Here is a 17,853-nt window from a genome sequence, read left to right as displayed (position 1 = left end):
AATGTGATGCACTTTGACTAAATTGTTCAAATTGGTAGTTTTTATTTATATTCGATTCAACATGTTCCTTCTTCATATTCTCATTAAATGTATAACTAGACGTCACGAAAAACACATTCTCACTCTCTAATAAAAATATAGGCTATACTGTTAAATATTTAGCCCCCAATAAAACAAGCTGTTTTCTGTGAGGACTCAGTTTTTATTTCTCGTCTCTGAAAGAACTGTGGGTCAAAATTAAAATCTTAATGATGTTGTTACTGCATGCATGTGTCACTTCCATGATCACAAGGTGCATCTTTTTCTTCCCCCCTTCTCTTTGCTCTTCTCGTTATCTCTATCGCGCTCTCTCGTCTTCCTGCTCTGATCAAACAGTGGAGGAATAAGATGCCCTTTTCAGTAGTTTTGGCCTCATCCCAGCATCACCATCATCACGATCCCTGGTGTTTCCAAACTCTAACCAGTCTAGCTTAATGACATTAATTTGCTCCTCTTGTCAATCTTGGCCAATAGCGAGCATGGAAGGGTGATGTGGATCTGAAGGACAGCTAATGTTCCCCCACCCAGCCCAGCCCCGTCCCAGCCCGCCTCTGTGGGAAGGGGGCTCGTGGAGAGGAGCGCGGATCAAGGGGCAGACGCTTCGTCAAGTATAAATAGTGTGACTTCAATAGTGAATCGGCAGCAAGTCCGTACACTCCGCAACAAGAGGAATTGTCAAAGATCTCGTCACATCATCTCGCGTTCAGGCCGATGTTGATGTGTTATGGTAGACTGCTGAGGATCTAACGTGAAAATTGCATTTTTTTTCTTCTTCTTCTTCTTGGGCGCAGTGATGGAAGAACTTACCGCGTTTGTCTCCAAATCTTTTGATCAGAAAGTGAAGGAAAAGAAGGAAGTGATCACGTACCGGGAGGTGCTGGAGACCGGCTCGGTGAGAAACAGGGAGAGTCTGTCGGGAGAACCGGTGCGCGAGGAGGTGAACAGCAGCATCACGCGGAGCGGCGCGCGCTCGTCCCCGGCCAGAGAAGCGGACATGCTCGCGTCCGAGAGAACCAGAGACTCCATCAGTCCCAAACTCACAGACGGTGAGTGTTTCCTTCGATTTTATAACCCAGTATATTTCCTAAAATTATTCCGTCATGCTATTTCTTCTTCAAAGGCCTGTTTACTGTCTATAATTTAAGTTTTACAACTTCATCGCTTTCGATATATATTTGTATTTTTATAGGCCTATTTTAAAATCACGTTAATTTCGTTCAGGTTACACTAATATACTATGGGCTAGTAATTTGACAGTCATCGCTATTATGAAGCAGTCTGAAAACAAAAGAATCGATCAAAAGTTAAGTGATCAAATCGAGCGCTTAACATTGTGGCTGCATTTGTGTAGGACAGTGTTACGCGTGGCCTTATAGATATTAGATATTTTCTATATATATTATTTTTTATCTAAAAAAAAAAAAATAGTTGTGAAACTTCTAGCCAGAGGTAAAGACGTTTTAAATATTTAGATTATCCATGAGATAACCATCAATAGAAATGTGTAAATGTACAAATATAAATTTGCAGGCTACCCGCAGGTAGATGCGAAGAGCTTTATGAGCTATTAACAGAAATAAAAAAAATAAAATATATATAAATATATTTATGTATGTAGAAATCAAACAAAGAATGTGCTAGTGTATTATAAATCATCACACATTTTACAAAAAATCGCTGAAGGCCTATAGCCTATTCTAAGTCTTAGATATGAAATAATATCATGAGATCAACAGCCTTAATATTAAAAACAGTGATAATAATAATGATAATAATAATTGCTGATCATTTCGATTAGACGTAACCTACCATGTCTATTATTTTTGCTTTAGAAGCACTAAACATCTAACACACAGGCTATTGTTTGTTTTTTTTTCTTCTTCTTTTTTTTTTAATACAGGTTAATTATTTTGACAGAAGGAATTTTCCTTCATCTGCGTTAATTGTTGTCTTTATTGATTTCATTTTCGTGAAAACAATCCGTTTTTCCAGGTTGTTAATTTCACGTGTAATAGGATAATATTCCTCCTGCCATAAGCATCCGGTTCAGAGACACTCTCCATGCATATGCATAGCGTGTAAATAATTAAAGAGCTCTGTGTAGGACAAAACATCCGTGACCGACATCAGTGGGCACACACTGCCCTCCTTCATCATCACTGGATGAAGCGTTCATTCGTGTTTTCTGCTCCGTCTTCAGGTAACACAGAAATGAAAGAACGCAAAGAGGATTGTAAGCCGCTGGAGGATGAGACACAGACTAAAATCAAGCAGAGAAGGAGTCGGACTAACTTTACCCTTGAGCAGCTGAACGAGCTGGAGAGACTGTTCGACGAGACGCACTATCCAGACGCCTTCATGAGAGAGGAGCTGAGCCAGAGACTCGGGCTGTCGGAGGCCAGGGTGCAGGTCAGACACCGCGCGCGCTGGAGACACGTGTGTGTGTGTGTGTGTGTGGGTCCCTGGCGACAGGAGAAACACTTCCGATTAATGCAATGCTGAACGTTAGAGAGGATGCATGCAACTGCATAGAAAGTGCAAAAATTGTTTATGCGTTATATAGGTGATTGCATGATTTACGTGTTATTATTACGTAGCCTATATTCTGTTACGTGCAATGTAGACGCCTATCATATAGATAGGCTTATCAGGTCATTAAACTATTGACACATTAAGATTAGCAATGCAGGGTATCCGAAATAATTCCTAAGTATGCTATTAAGAGATTAAAAAAGAAAAATGCATTTAATAATATTAATTAATAAAAGGGGTAATATCGGTAGGCCTATATAAATTGTGTTACAAAAAGTGTTAGATGGGCACTGCTATATTGTTAGCCTAGCACTGCTAAACATAAAGTTTACAGCACAAATTAGCATTGCTATTATTAGTGTTATATGCGAATATTTACATTCATAGCGTGGTAAATAAAATTAGAAATAAGCTTATGTGTTGAATGATATTGTCGGGGGAAAAACCCGTGATATTAAGCCGCTTAAATCAACGCCGCTGAGCGATAACGAACAAAACAACGAACTAAAATGATTCCCTGATTTGCGCGCATTGGCCTGCAGGCAACATCTGTAGTGTGCTTTTTAGGAAGGGGAAGACCATCTGCACAGAAACATAATAAGGCTCAATATATGTGTAACTAGAGACGAGCGACTGAGCCGAATAATGACATTCAACATAGACATCGGCTCTGCTCTGATTGATCAGAAGAAGAAGGGAAAAAAACAATATCTGATTTCATTCGCTTTTATCTATTCATTCCTTGGGTGGGGATATAAAATTCACTCTTTGAATACATTGGTCCTTTTAAAATATGGGCTCAAAAGACCTCCCTGGAAAAAGTTAAACCATCGTCTCTCTTTGGGATCTTACCAAAGGGCATTGTCCCAAGCAAGGCCTGCGGATTTACATAAATTATCTATCATTTTTTACCCAAATAAAGATCTGATGCTCTTTTTACATTCAGTATTCACAGACAAGGCCACACCGCTGGCTCAAACACTACCCTGCCATTTTACCGGATCAAGTCATAACGGATCGGGATTTATTATCATAGGCTTTATTTATTATCGCGTTTCCACTTTCACTTACAGCAGAAATATCATGCATGTGCAGTGTCTCTTGCTCGTTGTTAGGCTGAATCCAAATGAATAAACAGTGCACTGAAACTATGCGCGATTCAAAACAGATGCATGAGACACAATCATTTCCAAATCTCCAATGCACTTAACATAGGCGATATGGCAGAGAAATATAACACTAACTTTCTCTCTGATATAAGCAAGTAATGTCTAAATGTTAGCCTGCTATTGAAGCCCAGGCATATAGTCCCATGCTGGGTATTTGCTGTCAGAGGATCACTTTGCTTCTTCTGGGACTCTAATCCTTGGATAGATTAAACCATTGCAGAAAGACGATACATTATGGCACTTTTTCAGACCTATAGATTTTTGTTTCTCTCCGTATGTTTAACATTTTAATAAATCTGTTTGTTTTGTGGTTATAGTTAGCCGCTTGTTACGTCAATTCGCCGCTCATTATAGAAATATAATAATTAAAATGTGCGGTTAAGCGTTATGAATATTTTAGAGGTCCTCAGGGATGCACGGTTTTGCTGAGACTGTTGTCATATTGGAAGGATTTACACATGCCCTCACCAACAACTGTCAATCAATGTCTTGTGTTTTCAGGTCTGGTTTCAGAACCGAAGGGCCAAATGCAGAAAGCAGGAAAATCAGTTACATAAAGGTGCGTTGCATTACGATGATTTACAAACTACAGGCTATAGAAATACGTGATTGCTATTATGTTAGTTGTTGTTTTTATTTTGGTTTTCAGTATTATAATAACCTTATTGTTTTTTGTTTTATTTGTAGACGAAGCATTTAACCACAGCCTTAAAATCGTTTAGCTACCGTATATACAAGTTCATGTGATCTTTTTATGGGCAGAAATGTAATAGGAATTCATGCAGTGGCTAGTTTTTGAGCACATATAGGCCTACAGAAAAACTAAATGTGAACATATTTTTTTCAGGAGTTCTCATCGGAGCGGCGAGTCAGTTTGAAGCGTGTCGTGTCGCTCCATATGTCAACGTGGGAGCTCTGCGCATGCCATTCCAGCAGGCAAGTTACAATGCAGAGGCGTCCTACAGACTTTCACAACAGTTTCTATGAATTTTCCTCCTTTTGTTATTGCAATGAGATAAAGGGAGACATTTTGACGAAGAATATAACTGTTAGGTTATTGCACAGACGAGTAGAGATTTGTGAGTTTTTCGTGCTCCTTGTGGGGTCGCATATAGTTTGCAAGCACTCCGGAATGCAGGTGTCCGAATGCATTATTATTATTTTTTTTTTTAGCTATGATGATAAATGCAATTGATCCAGTGCCCAGTAACGGCTCTGCATATAGTCTCTCTTAAGTTAATGTGTTTCTCCCCTCTTTTCCCACCCGTGCGTCCATAGGATAGTCATTGCAACGTGCCGCCCTTCTCCTTTCAGGTGCAGGCGCAGCTGCAGCTGGACAGCGCCGTGGCCCACGCGCACCATCACCTGCACTCGCACCTGGCGGCGCACGCGCCCTACATGATGTTTCCCGCCCCGCCGTTCGGTTTGCCCCTGGCGACGCTCGCGGCGGAATCCGCGTCGGCAGCGTCGGTGGTGGCGGCGGCAGCGGCGGCCAAAACTACCAACAAAAACTCGAGCATCGCGGACCTGAGACTGAAGGCGAAAAAGCACGCGGCGGCGCTGGGGCTGTGACGTCACCGCGCACCGAACGCGACGCTGAAGCAGAAAAACAAACACATTATTTATGTTTCCCTTTGATGGACACGCGAGAGAAAAAGGATAGGCTATTTATAAGAACACAAACTGTGAAGTGGACAAACTTTACGTGGATCTTTTCGCGGATGGAGGAACAACTACAAAACGTTGAATGAACTGCGAGTAAATAATAATAATAAGTGAACTTTTGCAGAAGACAAGAAGCTGAAGCTGAATATAATGATATAAAGCAGCTGGGACGACTGTTCGGCTGTTTGTGTGACAACGCGAACATTTCTGCTTTAATACGTTATTAGTAATTAATGAAAATGAAGAGGCTGGCCTCGTTTTATTTGAAACAAAGTTTCTCTGTGGATATTTGTGAAATAGGCTATTACAGAAATCACTTTTGTTGCCAAACATGGAAACTCAAATGTTAAACATGCGTTTCTGTCCTCACGGATAAAACACGATTTAATTTAAAGTTTATGCTCTTTGATTTCTGAAACTAAATAAATGAGCATTAAATGAAACGATGATCACCCCTTTGCCTGTTAATGAGTGTATTGTGAATATAATCCAATATCAGGTGATTATTCAATGGAGATGCCCATGCAGTTCACATTAACACACATCAGGCTTTTATTCTCGGTGTAAAAATCAAATTCAGGTAATATACTAATATTGATATGGTACGGGCACGTGTAAAATACCTTTGTTAGTAACGACAAAAAGAAAAAAAAATATTTTGGTTGTTTTATGCTTCATCAAGGCATTGTGGGGAGCACTCTGGATTTTCTTTACTATTTCTTTTAGCTGTTGTTCCTTCATCTTTTGTACAACCATGTGAATCTAAATGTAATGTTCATGTTTTATAAGGGTTATAAAAGGACTGCGGGCACTCATTTTTATGATATCTATGATTTTATCATGACTGTGAAACGTGAACTCACCTCAACATCGTGTTTTCGATTCATAAAATAAATGTAAAAAAAAAAAAAAAATCTGTGTCATGGTATACGTAGTTCGTATTATTGGATTTTTCTTTTTGGTAAATATGTGCATGTGATGAGAGCGTTTAAACAGAATCCTCCATGTGCATTTTATTCTTTAAGAATTTCTCTGGCACTGTCTTATAATAATATTTATAGGTTTAATTAAAAGTCGACTCGTTTCTGTATGATTGGGATGATTCTGTTACGCATTATGCAACGTTTGTTTTTATTATTAATGAATGTTATCAAGACGTATTGCCAAAAATCAATTATATATAGCTATATATATATATGTGATAACGTAAACACATATTTATCTATTGGGGAAAACGTTTATTACACAATCACACGGATCTCTTTCAGCTCTGGATGTTTGAAACATATGGAGACTGCCGCTGGGACCGAGCTTCACAGCACGCGCTTCTTCTGCAGAGAAAGTTCAAAATAACACTTTAGAAAAAAGAAAAATAGAACATTTTTCTCCCCATACGAAATATTTTTGTTCATTTTGTTTCAAATAAATTAATAAACATGAATAAAAAATAATAATAATTTTTCACGGAATAGGCTACGTAATCGTAATTAAATATAGACTATATTTATATGGTGCATCGCTTGCATTCTTCTGAAGCTTCATCATCGAGATCTGAAGCGGTTCTCTTGAGAATCTGATAAATACCAAATGGCATCTCCTATCGTGAATAACCTGTCTGGTCAGATTACTGTCTGGATACAAAGTACAATGTTTTGGCCTATTAATTAATACTGCTTTAACAAAGGCGCGGGATAAAGAGGGCTTGTGTATCCAGCTCTGGGCTGCACTCGGACGCCAGTGCTATTGAATTATTGATTCCAAACTTGTGAATGAGGGATTGCTGTACAGAGGACGAAAGGTGGGTATTAAAACGAGCGATTCATCCCAAATCGGATCCATTTACCAGCAGATTTGGAAACTGCGCTTTGGATATAAGCACATACTTTTTCTTCAGTTTTTTTGAGTAGGCTAAGTGAGAGTCATTCTGGTGTGACCTTGAACTAGAGCTAGTGATCTGACAAATTAGAGACCTGACTATAACAAACAGCAGTTTTTAACACAACAAATTACAATAGCAACCTATTTTGAAAATACAGTGGGCCTACACTCTTAAGAAAAAAAAAAGTGCTTAAAAGGTTCTTCAAGCTATGCCACAGAAGAACCATTTCTGGTTCCACGAAGAAGCATTCATTCAAAGGAAAAATCTCTTTCTGACGAATCTGAAGAGATTTATTTTGCCACAAAGAACCTTTTGTGAAAAAGAAACAGAAAGGTTCTTCAGATGTTACAGTTTCTTAATGGAAGCATTTAGACAAAAGGGTTCTTCTATGGCATCATGAAGCACCTTTATTTTTAAGAGTGTGTGTTATTATATTACGATATGAATTCTGCCAGCTGCTGTCCGGCCTTCACTGTTTATTGCCGAATTCACAGCAAGGGAATGTAAAATGTGTGTGACTAATGGAGGACTAACACTGAACTTCTGAGGTGAGATAGAGGTTAAAGAACCGAGGGGGGTCAAATAATTGGTTCAAATCGATGTATTTATTTTTAATATATATATATATATATATATAATGCTGTTTTCAGATTTTTGCAGACAAATCTGGTTGATTTCTCCATAAATGACTTTATAATAACAAAAATAAGGAGATTTCCTTTCTTTGTAGGGTCCCACAATGGGGAAAAACCCATTAGCCACTACATGAAAAATTAAATTTGGTATGCTTAGGCAAGCATAGGGACTTATTGGAAAAGTTTAACATGACTTTTCCTCTAGCTCAATTGTTAGAAAATGTGCTAACAATGGCAAGAGCATGGCTTTGCGCCAAAGCAACACACACACACACACACACACAGACTAATGAAACTAATGTGTTGTGTGTTGCAGATGCACGATGGTAAAAGAGATTTGGCTCAATTTGATGCTGATGTTTCATTGAAAATATTAGTTTAATGATTATGGAGGTTTGTCCTCAGTTTGGTTGGGGATTCAAGTTGTTAGGTCGCTCCCAGTTTCTGTAAAAGTGTTTCAAGTGAATCCATATGTTGATACTATGCTAAATTTGGAGAACAAATCATGTTCTAAAAATTTGACTATCCAGTTCTCCACAACAGTTTAGAAGAGCTATCAAATATTCCTCTTAAAATATAAGTGCATCTTTTTTTTTAGATTGACAGTCTTAAAAGTACACTCGTCACACAAAACATGACAATAGTGACAACAAACAATTCAATTTGGTATGAAAAGGTAAGTCCAAAACATTACAAAATAAAAGTGACCAGCAAAAACAATAACAACGAAAAGCAGCACTCAGTGAAAATGCAACAGCGTCATCTCTTCAGCCTGCGGAAGTATCACACTTAATCTGTAAAAAATAAAAGAGATTATACTGTAATCACAGCTAGTCAGCGCAACGAGGCTAATCACAGTCATTTAACGGCCAATTTCACCACAGAAATTCAGAGAATGGCACTGTTCGTTTATTGTAATTACTGTTTTCCAGTGCTGTGAAAATGCAAACAGTCCAATAACACTACCTTACCGTGACAGCAGATTTAATTTACAGTAAGCTTTTAAGATATTCAATGATCCTTTGACCCAAGGATATACTGTCATGTTTAATTTACTTTTGGATAACAATGGATAGTCCACTTTTCCTCTCAGTGTTAAGCCTTATCAATCTGCAAGTACTCAAGGAGACAACAGGACGGCAACACTGAAGTACTTTTCAGATTAATGATGGACAGAGCTATCATTTTTTCCCACACTCTCTTCAGCCTTCACACCGGCTCCACATTCCTACAGTACGTCTTCCTCTCCTTCATCTCGTTCCCTCTTCTCTCTGCGCTCTGCGATGATTTTCAAGATGCACAAGTGTGACTCACCAGAGTGGGAGGTTCACACAAACTGTATCCCAGCCTAGAAATGCTACTGAGAGCCATTTGAACCCCTGTAAACTTCAAGCAGTTAACCCTGCATTGACGATAAGAGCAGTAAAGCAGCATTTTGAGGGTCAGGCTCATCCCTTGAGCTCTCGATGCTGTATATCTGAGCCTCATGACCTGTTGCTAAATTTACCACTGTACGACTTGCCAGACAGTTAATGCTGAGCAGTCTTCAGGCTTTGGGCTTTTATCGTACAGCCGGAGCGGAGCAACAGTGCTTCTGCCCATTACAGAAGCACCATATCTACACTTAAGTTGTTTTATTGTTAAATCTGAAGCAGGGAGAGTTCGCCGTCTCCACTGAAGATGACATATTAAATATGTCTCCGCGCCCATAAGAGAGACAGGGAGAGGTAGTGTGCTTGAGAAAATGTCAATGAATGTTGAATCAAACTCCGAAGCGGTCTTGAAAGGAGGTGAGGAGAGCGAGAGAACACAAAGATAAGGTAGCTCTCTAAAGGTTTGCCTTTGTTATATATTAAGTGCCGCGAAAGAGAAATGTGCGCACATCATCAGACAAAAGACAAGCAACATCAGGGGAGAGCACGGAGATGAAAGACAGACTTCAAAGCTGCGAAATGGAGTGAAAGTGAGACAGAAACCTGCCTAAAACTTGCCCAAATACACCAATTAAAGCAGCCTATTGCTTGGATTCATCCTACGAGCACTTCGTAACCAATGTGTATCATTCAAAACGCTCTGCAGTGGCGCTCGGTCAAGAAGAAAACAATGGGACTGACCAAATAAAGCCTGTTTTATAAAGGCTGGGAAAAACGGTAACACACAGCAATTCAATCTATCTGTTGGGAAGAAAGCTCACAATACTAAATGAAGTCAAACAAAGTGAGGAATTGTTGTTTGGCATCCTGTTTAGGTAGTGCGGACGGACCGGCAAATCTTTTACCAACTATGAGCATTTATTTATTTTTGATAATTCCTGTTGCAGCTGGCACTAATGCAGCTCAAAAGCAACAATTAACTGGACCTTAGGGGACGACAAAACCCAGGCATTTCATCCCGGCAAAGTGAAAATCACACAAGACGTAAAGCGTATTTACCCTTGTGATAGTAATACTGTAAGTTTATTCTCTCCAGTTGAAGCTGTAAATTAACCATACATAATTTTCAGTTTTATTTATTTGACCTGAATATATTTTCATCAAGAAGGAACATTGGAATATTCTTTGCAACAATGTGCTATGACAATAACCATACACTCACGTCATCTGATATTTACACTAAGAGTCTTGAATTACACAAATCTCAGTATGAACTCGAACGCTTTGTTGAAGTCAGTATTGTATACAGAAGTTAACAGAGTGTGCCTCAAAACAGCTGGCAGTTCACAAACCAGGCAAAGAAGCGCTATAAATCCACCATCAGGGTACACAAGAAATCCTTGACCCACCCAAAGGAAAATCTCTCCACATTTTTATTCTCTAAATGTGTTTCTTTGAGAAGATTCTATTGCATCAAATGTGTAATGTGAGATTTGAAGTGTTATATACAAGGTCTGATATTTAGATCTCAGTTGGATGTTGTCAGCAGTATTAAGTAATGTTATGATTTACTTAAAGTTAATCTGAACCCTAAATGCATGCACTCTAAAGGGTTACCATATTATAGACTTGAGCGGTCAAGTATGTATAATAGCTCCGGCCAAAGTCAGCCGAACGTGCACTTGTGGGCTGCGGATAATGCAGATGAATAGATTGTTACTCAATATAAAATTATGTCAAAGTCTTTAAAGGGACAGACTAAGTAGACATGATGTTCCAGGGAAACATCACAGGGGCTGTCAGGGGCGAGCAGGCTTTGATGGAACTGGATTTAACACGGCTCCTACAGAGCTATTGGATTACCTATTTGGCCCAGTGATCTGGCAACATTTAATTAAATAGCCATGCATTAGCGTCCATGTGCGCACGGCTGCTCTGTGTGTGTGTGATAGGACTCTTACTTATTCTGAATACAAAGATGAATTTAGCAAGTTTGCCTGCAGGTTCAGTTTACATCAGCTGTAATCTTTACTCATTCTCTTTCTCTCTCTCATGTTAAAACATTTAGGCTTTTGGTTCATTTTAAAACACTCACAGTGCTGTCAGTCATTGCACTATTTGAGAAACCAGTGCTGCGGCTGTGTATAGAACAGATTCCCTTTCTCACAGTGTTAATATTTGAAGACACTGCAGTCACACTTGCTCTTTCCGTGCGTTCGCAGTAAAAAGAGGACATGCTGGTTTCACACCAGTTTTTGCCTTTGCGCAGAAATAAAACAGTGAAGTCAAAAGGGGTCACGTCTGATCCTGGATCAGCCTCTGACTGCATGCAAACCCAACACCAAAAAGGGATGTGCGCTCATCATGTGGCAGAGGAATGCGAGCGCTGATTCTGCCAGCGGAGGACAGGAGTGATAAAACACGAAGAGATAGAAGCAGAAGAACCCTGGGAGTCGCTCTGTCGTGGGACGAGGACAAGAGCGAGGTGCTGCAGACACAAGAGGAGCCCTTTGTCATTTTGGAGAGGGCCTTTAAAACGCTACATCTTATCTTAATGAGTACAGGGGGGTCTTTTAACAGGTCACACTCCACCATGTTTGACAGACAGTGTCATCATTTCTGATTCACCATTTAGGCAAAGAGCTGATACCAGATATGCACAAATTTCCAACTCCCACAGAGTGGGAGTCCACATGAAGACAAAATTGACTCGATTTAAATTTGTTAGCGCACATTACTGGTCTTAAGGTGTACAAATAATAGGTGCAAGTTAATCCACAGAAACACTTTATTTATTACACTTTATTTTGATGTAACTTTGCATGTCAACTAACTCTGAGAGTATTAGTAGACTGTTATGTTAGGGTTAGTAGAATAAGTTAACATGTACAGTACTTGCAAAGTTACTTACAGTCAGTAGAATGTCCATCCCTACAAGGTGTTAGCAGATATTAAACAAGAGACGCTAGCGCTAGCTGGAGGCAAAACAATCGGAAAACTGGAGGCGGCTAATACAAACCAACACAGGGTCGGTTACTCAAGGAACTTAAAATGTCGTCTTGTTGTGTTGTTGGTTGCCAGAATCGACGGAGAACATTTTATATACATTGTTGTGATTAACTGTGACCGGAATGTAAGAACATGGTAAGAAAGAATAAATACAGAAAGTTTATAATTAATTTGCAGTCTTCAGAATTTTTTTTTCTAGAAAATATTTACATCTTAATAATAATTTTACTGTAATGTCACTCTTTATTTAATCTAAGGATTTATACGCCCTCAGTTTCTCTTTACTATACACGCTCGGTTTCTCTATCAGGTGTAGATGTCAGGCCACTCAATCGGAGGTAATCCTGTCAGATCGTCCATCCAATGAGTGATTGTGTACGGGTCGACCAATCTGGTTCCGTCCGTTAAAGTTAACTTTTTCAAATAATTATCGCGGTCCCGGACAGATAAAGCAGATATATTCAGATTTTCTCCAGCCATTGTTAAAAAAACAAGCTAAGAAAACTCGCTAGCTACCGTTTGTTCAAGTGTTGAGGGGAATCTTTCTGCCTCCAGCTAAGCCCCGCCCACACAAATACGTCACCTTGTTTACCAACTGTAAAAGGGTCTATTCACCAGAATAGTTTTGTATATCTACCCTTTTCTCTTCCAAAATACACAGTTTTTTAATGTTGGACCAGTGTTGAGCAAGATCAGAAGAGGGTCAAGTCTGAGTCAAGACTAGGTTTGCAAAGGCATCGCAAAATTCCATGCAAAATTTTCTTAAAGTATCCAAATAATTGTGGAAAGTTGCTCCTTTGCAACCCTATAGTCATGGTCATGTCCACATGCTCCAGCGTCCATAACACAATGATAAAAATATGATCCTGGACTCTAGATATTCTCTGTCTTGTTCTGGTCTTGTCATGGACTTTGGTGCATGTGGACTGCATCTTGTCTCAGATTTGAATGAGCTGGTGTTAACTACAACACTGCGTGGGACGCCATTCAAAAGTTTTTGATTGTTTAATAATAATGGATTAAATGTTACCCTATAGCTTGAATTCCCATGTACCACGTCTCTACTTCCTAAGATTCAAACATTAATCAAACAGAAGTAAATAAAACTGAACATTGTTCTTAAATATGGTTGGACAAGGAAAACAGGAAGACTGAGGAAACAGAGAGAAAGAGTGAGTGACAGAGATAAAGAGAAAGAGAGAGAGAGCGATTGACAGCGCACAATGGTAGGAGAGTGGTTCCCGCTGTAAAAGTTTATCCCTCTGGCACCATTATATAAGCATACATATGGGACAGCCGCAATGGAAGACGACACTTTAAATGACATTATTATAAAATGCAATACTCCTGGAATGATCCCTTATTGAATTAGGTCCCATGATCCAAGATGAATTTCCCGGTTCTCTAATCCATCAAGGGGGGAATATTAAAAGATAGGACTCAACTGGCATTAGAATCGCTCTCAGTCTTTACTTTCATTATTTTGAATTAGGGTGCTGCTGGGGGAGAGCCTCTTAATGAGAATTACAATGATTCAGTGGCCTCGACCTGCCTTCTGACAAGTGAAATATTAACTCCTCAGTCATAGCTGTCTGAATTAAAATACTTGGGAGGTGCGGACGTGCTAAATTAAATTGGCCTTTTATGTTCCTTACACGGCTGACCCCCTGTGGGGCTGGAGGAGCAAGGACAGTGGTGGCGCATGAGGCAAGGTGTATGAAAGCGAGAGGAAGCGAGACCCGGCTGTTCAAGCCGTTAACTACTCAGCAGGTGCTCTTTCTGTGCCTCTACTAAAACCTAGCGCGTCTTCTACTTCTCTGCTTCTGCAAAATGGAACCGCATGCATTCGGGGTCAACACCTAGGCCCTCATTTATAAAGATTTCATCTGAAGAGTGTGTGTATGCTTAAATCCACACCAGTGCTCATATTTGTAAAATCCAGCTTTGACATCGATAAGTGCTTAGCATCACGTCACGGTCTGAGCAGATATACACACTTTTTCTTGTCGGAGTGCTGCAGGTTTTTGGAGATGTAAGCTGTTCCTCTAGCTCGCTCTTCTAAATGAAAGAATATGGATGATGACTGGTGATCTTTTACTGTTAATGACATTTATTAGGAGTTGCTTACAAGGCATTCAGTTCTGTGCAAACTCAGGGTCATTTGCGATTCATAGATTTCACACATACGCATATTTATTTAAGATCACATTTAGGATGGTTTCTGAACAACATTTTATAAATGAGACCCCCAGTCATATCTGCTTCCCACCTAAACCTCGAGCGTTTATTGACAGCTGGGTATCGATGCCAAATATGCTGATGAGGATGGCACAAGTGATCAAAGGGCGAGGGTAACCGTAGCCCTAGCGAACGGCCGCTCATATTTAACCGCTCCATTTGTTGTCTTGTCTTGCATTATGCATTTCGACTGCTGCATGCTTTGGTGTATTTGTAAGGTTGCAGAGAGTCAGTCGTTTGACCTGTTGCATGGCCTCATGTTTTTAACAAACACTCCGCATTGTCAAAACATGAAAGAGCCAGTTAGACCGCATCCAATCTTGTAATCAGGCTTTAATAAACAGAGCTCAAGAAATGTACATCCATCTGTGAAAAACTTTTTCAACTTGGCAGCTGGCGAAGGCACAAGTGGGGGCAGAGCGCGGTGCGAGCCAGGGCAGTTTTGCACAGGGGCCTAGCAGTCTTGTACCTGTGCCAATACACCCGCTCACCCTGACTCCGAGGTCACGCTGCCAGCGCTCCGATTCAGGAAAAAGCGGGAGAGCGTTTTCTCTTCCGCCTGCGTCCCCACCAGCGTTTTCCCTTCACTTGCACTGCCGAAAGACTCCAGGGTGGACACATGCCGTTTGAGCTCTTTAGAAACAATCGATTGGCTGGGAGGACGAGGGGAAAGAAAGAGGAGGAGGGGAGAACACGGCTTTGACCTTGGAGTCTGGAAATGTTACACTTTAAATCACTGAAATTTTCTAAAATAATAAGACGCCTCAGGACAAGTCACCTTTCCTCCTCAAAATAAAACCCTGGAATGCATATATGAATGAAAAGAACTAACAAAGAAACAGCAGGAGAAATAAAGTTTTGTGGAAAAGTAATCAGGCGGTCATGGAGGTCTTGTTTTCAATTTGAGCTACTCTGATCATGTAAAATTACTCTTCACAGAGGCCAGTGCTCTTGGCCACACAGCACACTTATTCCAGACAAATTTCAAGACATTTTGAACTTGACTTTGAAAAAACTTATGGTCTTGAAATTATTTAAAGTGATAGTTTGACATCATTTACTAAAGCTTCAATCTTTTCCAACCTGTATGCCTTTCTTTCTTGTGCCAAAAAACAAAAAATTTTAATATAATGTTTTAGACCCCATTTATTTTCACAGTACAGACAATTTCTGTGTTCTGCAGAAGATTGAAAGGCATTTTGAATGGCATGAGAGTGAGTAAATGAAGCCAATTGTCAGTTTCAGGTGAACTATCCCTTTACATCTGGATCAACAGCGGACATTTATTGATGCATGCAATACTGTGATGTACAGTAGAGATTTTCATGGGGCTCGGCGCTCTTCTAAAACATAAAATTTGGTGCACCATCAAAGTCTTTCAGGGTGTCTCTAATATTGGCTTGAGTGTCATAGTGAAGCACTCTCTCTCTGACAGTGCATTTCCAAGATGACAAAATCCATCCTCCTGTATTGATCAGTTATTCTACTATCCCCCGCTGGCTACATCTCACGCTCCTCCCCGACTGGCTCCCTATTGATCTTTAGCAGTGATTGGTCGAGCGGTAATTTGAGACGGACATTGACGGATGGCAAGCAACTGTTTTTCTTTCCTCTCATCCTCATTTCCCAGGGTGATGAAGTCATAATGCAAGTGACACTGCCAGACTGAGACCAATTGGGTGAGCAATAACCTTTAAAGCCAATAGAAACTGTCTGTACTGAAAGGACTTCTCTTGTTGTTTAGTGACACCCCATGGGTGTCTACTGGATGGTCCTCATAAATACAAACACTCAGTAATGGCTCAAGATCCCGTGCTTGCCAGTTGCTGACTCAAGGGATTCGGCAAGACTTCACTGGACTGACCAAATAAAACAAAAATGGGTCTGGGAGAAGAGTGTCCTAATTACTTATCAAATCATTACTATTGATAAGTACATAAAAGATTGTAATCTGAATAATGACGTACCATCATGAAGATGATTAATATATTAAATGAAATCCTAATGATGGTCTGTGTTTTGTAAACTGATCCTTTATTCTGAAATTGGAGGACAATTAAAAAGTAAGTTAATGGCAGACTGATACTTCATCCGAGGTCATGAAAAACATCTCTCCACTTAGTATTCATTACATCCCATCTTGTTTTGTTTTTTAATAAGCCTATATGTTATTGTTCAAGGCTGCACTTATGCATTGATGTATTCAGATAAGTTTTTCCTGCCAAGAGTCTGATTAGATTTTTGTTCTGTCCTTTGTATGTTGGTTTCTCTTTTGCCACGTGGTATTGTTCAATCAATGTGACTGCTTGTGAATTACACACCTGTTAGCCTGTTCTTCCTTCTTTGGAAAGGCATAGGGCGGCCAGGCACTGACTCTGTTAAACTAGGACCCCTGAGTGTCAGTTAAAACACGAAGGCCTTGTTTTACATTGTCCTTTAAATGTTACCAGATTGCACATTTTTGCTCATTTGTGACAGAGATTGAATGTGTTCTATGACCGTAAAATAAACAGATATGTGCCTATGCATCTGTCATGCTAACAGGAAGATCAGATATTCTCAGTGACAATTTGGAACTTCTCTGTGGGTAAATGACGTGATATTACTCTCAGGAGGAAGCACATGTGGCGGTAAAGACAACAACGCAGGAAACATGGAGTAGGTATGGCAAGTGTAAACAGATGAATTGGATATGGGTCACAATTGAGCTGTTTGTAAGTCCCTCCCCATGAATTAGGGTGACCATATGTGCCATTTTTCCAGGACGCTTCCTTGACAGGATTTCAATATTGCCTAAAACATCTAAACTAGTTTGACCAATAACATGCAGGTATGGTACATAATCAACCAATCGTGGTGTGTGAGAAGGTGAGATCTACAGAGAACGATCAAAGCAATGCAAATACACGTACTTGTTAGGTGTTTGTTCGTTCATTCAACTTGAAGCGTCGCTGCTGTAAACTAATGTGCCTTCGGTCCATGTAACACTTATTCCATGTATCCTAAGAGGATTGGCAATGGAATTTTTTTTTTTCCGTTTCCTAAACCAAAACAAAACAGAGAAAAATTTCCCTAAGCATTTAACCCAATGGAGATTTCAGTTTCATTTAGTTTAAATTTTCATCTGCTTACGCAGAACTTGTCATCTTGTAGGTATCTCTGGTATGGTGCCTGTAAGATGACTTGTTTGGTTTACTTAGTTTTGTCATGGCCACGACATAATAACTTGTGGGACAGTGATAATATGTCATGGCCACGAGATATGAATTTGTGGGAACGTCATATTAACTCGTGGGAACGTCATATTATGCCGT

The 17,853-nt window shown here is 39.8% G+C and overlaps 1 protein-coding gene across 3 annotated transcripts; it reads left to right on the top strand.

Moving 5' to 3' along the window:
- Positions 1–418: 418 nt before the first annotated feature.
- LOC113115410 (short stature homeobox protein 2) lies at positions 419–6,272 on the top strand. Of its 3 annotated transcripts, XM_026282968.1 has the most exons (6): positions 419–766; positions 875–1,085; positions 2,240–2,448; positions 4,242–4,299; positions 4,588–4,676; positions 5,019–6,272. In XM_026282968.1, exons 1-6 carry the CDS (start codon positions 764–766, stop codon positions 5,310–5,312), a joined length of 864 nt encoding a protein of 287 aa, XP_026138753.1. In that variant the 5' UTR covers positions 419–763; the 3' UTR covers positions 5,313–6,272. The 3 variants fall into 3 exon arrangements, with proteins under 3 accessions (XP_026138753.1, XP_026138752.1, XP_026138750.1); XM_026282967.1 differs by having other exon boundaries at positions 419–1,085; positions 5,055–6,272; XM_026282965.1 differs by having other exon boundaries at positions 420–1,085.
- Positions 6,273–17,853: the final 11,581 nt, after the last annotated feature.

This window comes from Carassius auratus, chromosome 15 (assembly GCF_003368295.1).
Source record: "Carassius auratus strain Wakin chromosome 15, ASM336829v1, whole genome shotgun sequence".
Classification (NCBI taxonomy): Eukaryota; Metazoa; Chordata; class Actinopteri; order Cypriniformes; family Cyprinidae; genus Carassius; species Carassius auratus.
This window is presented reverse-complemented; position numbering and strand designations above follow the sequence as displayed.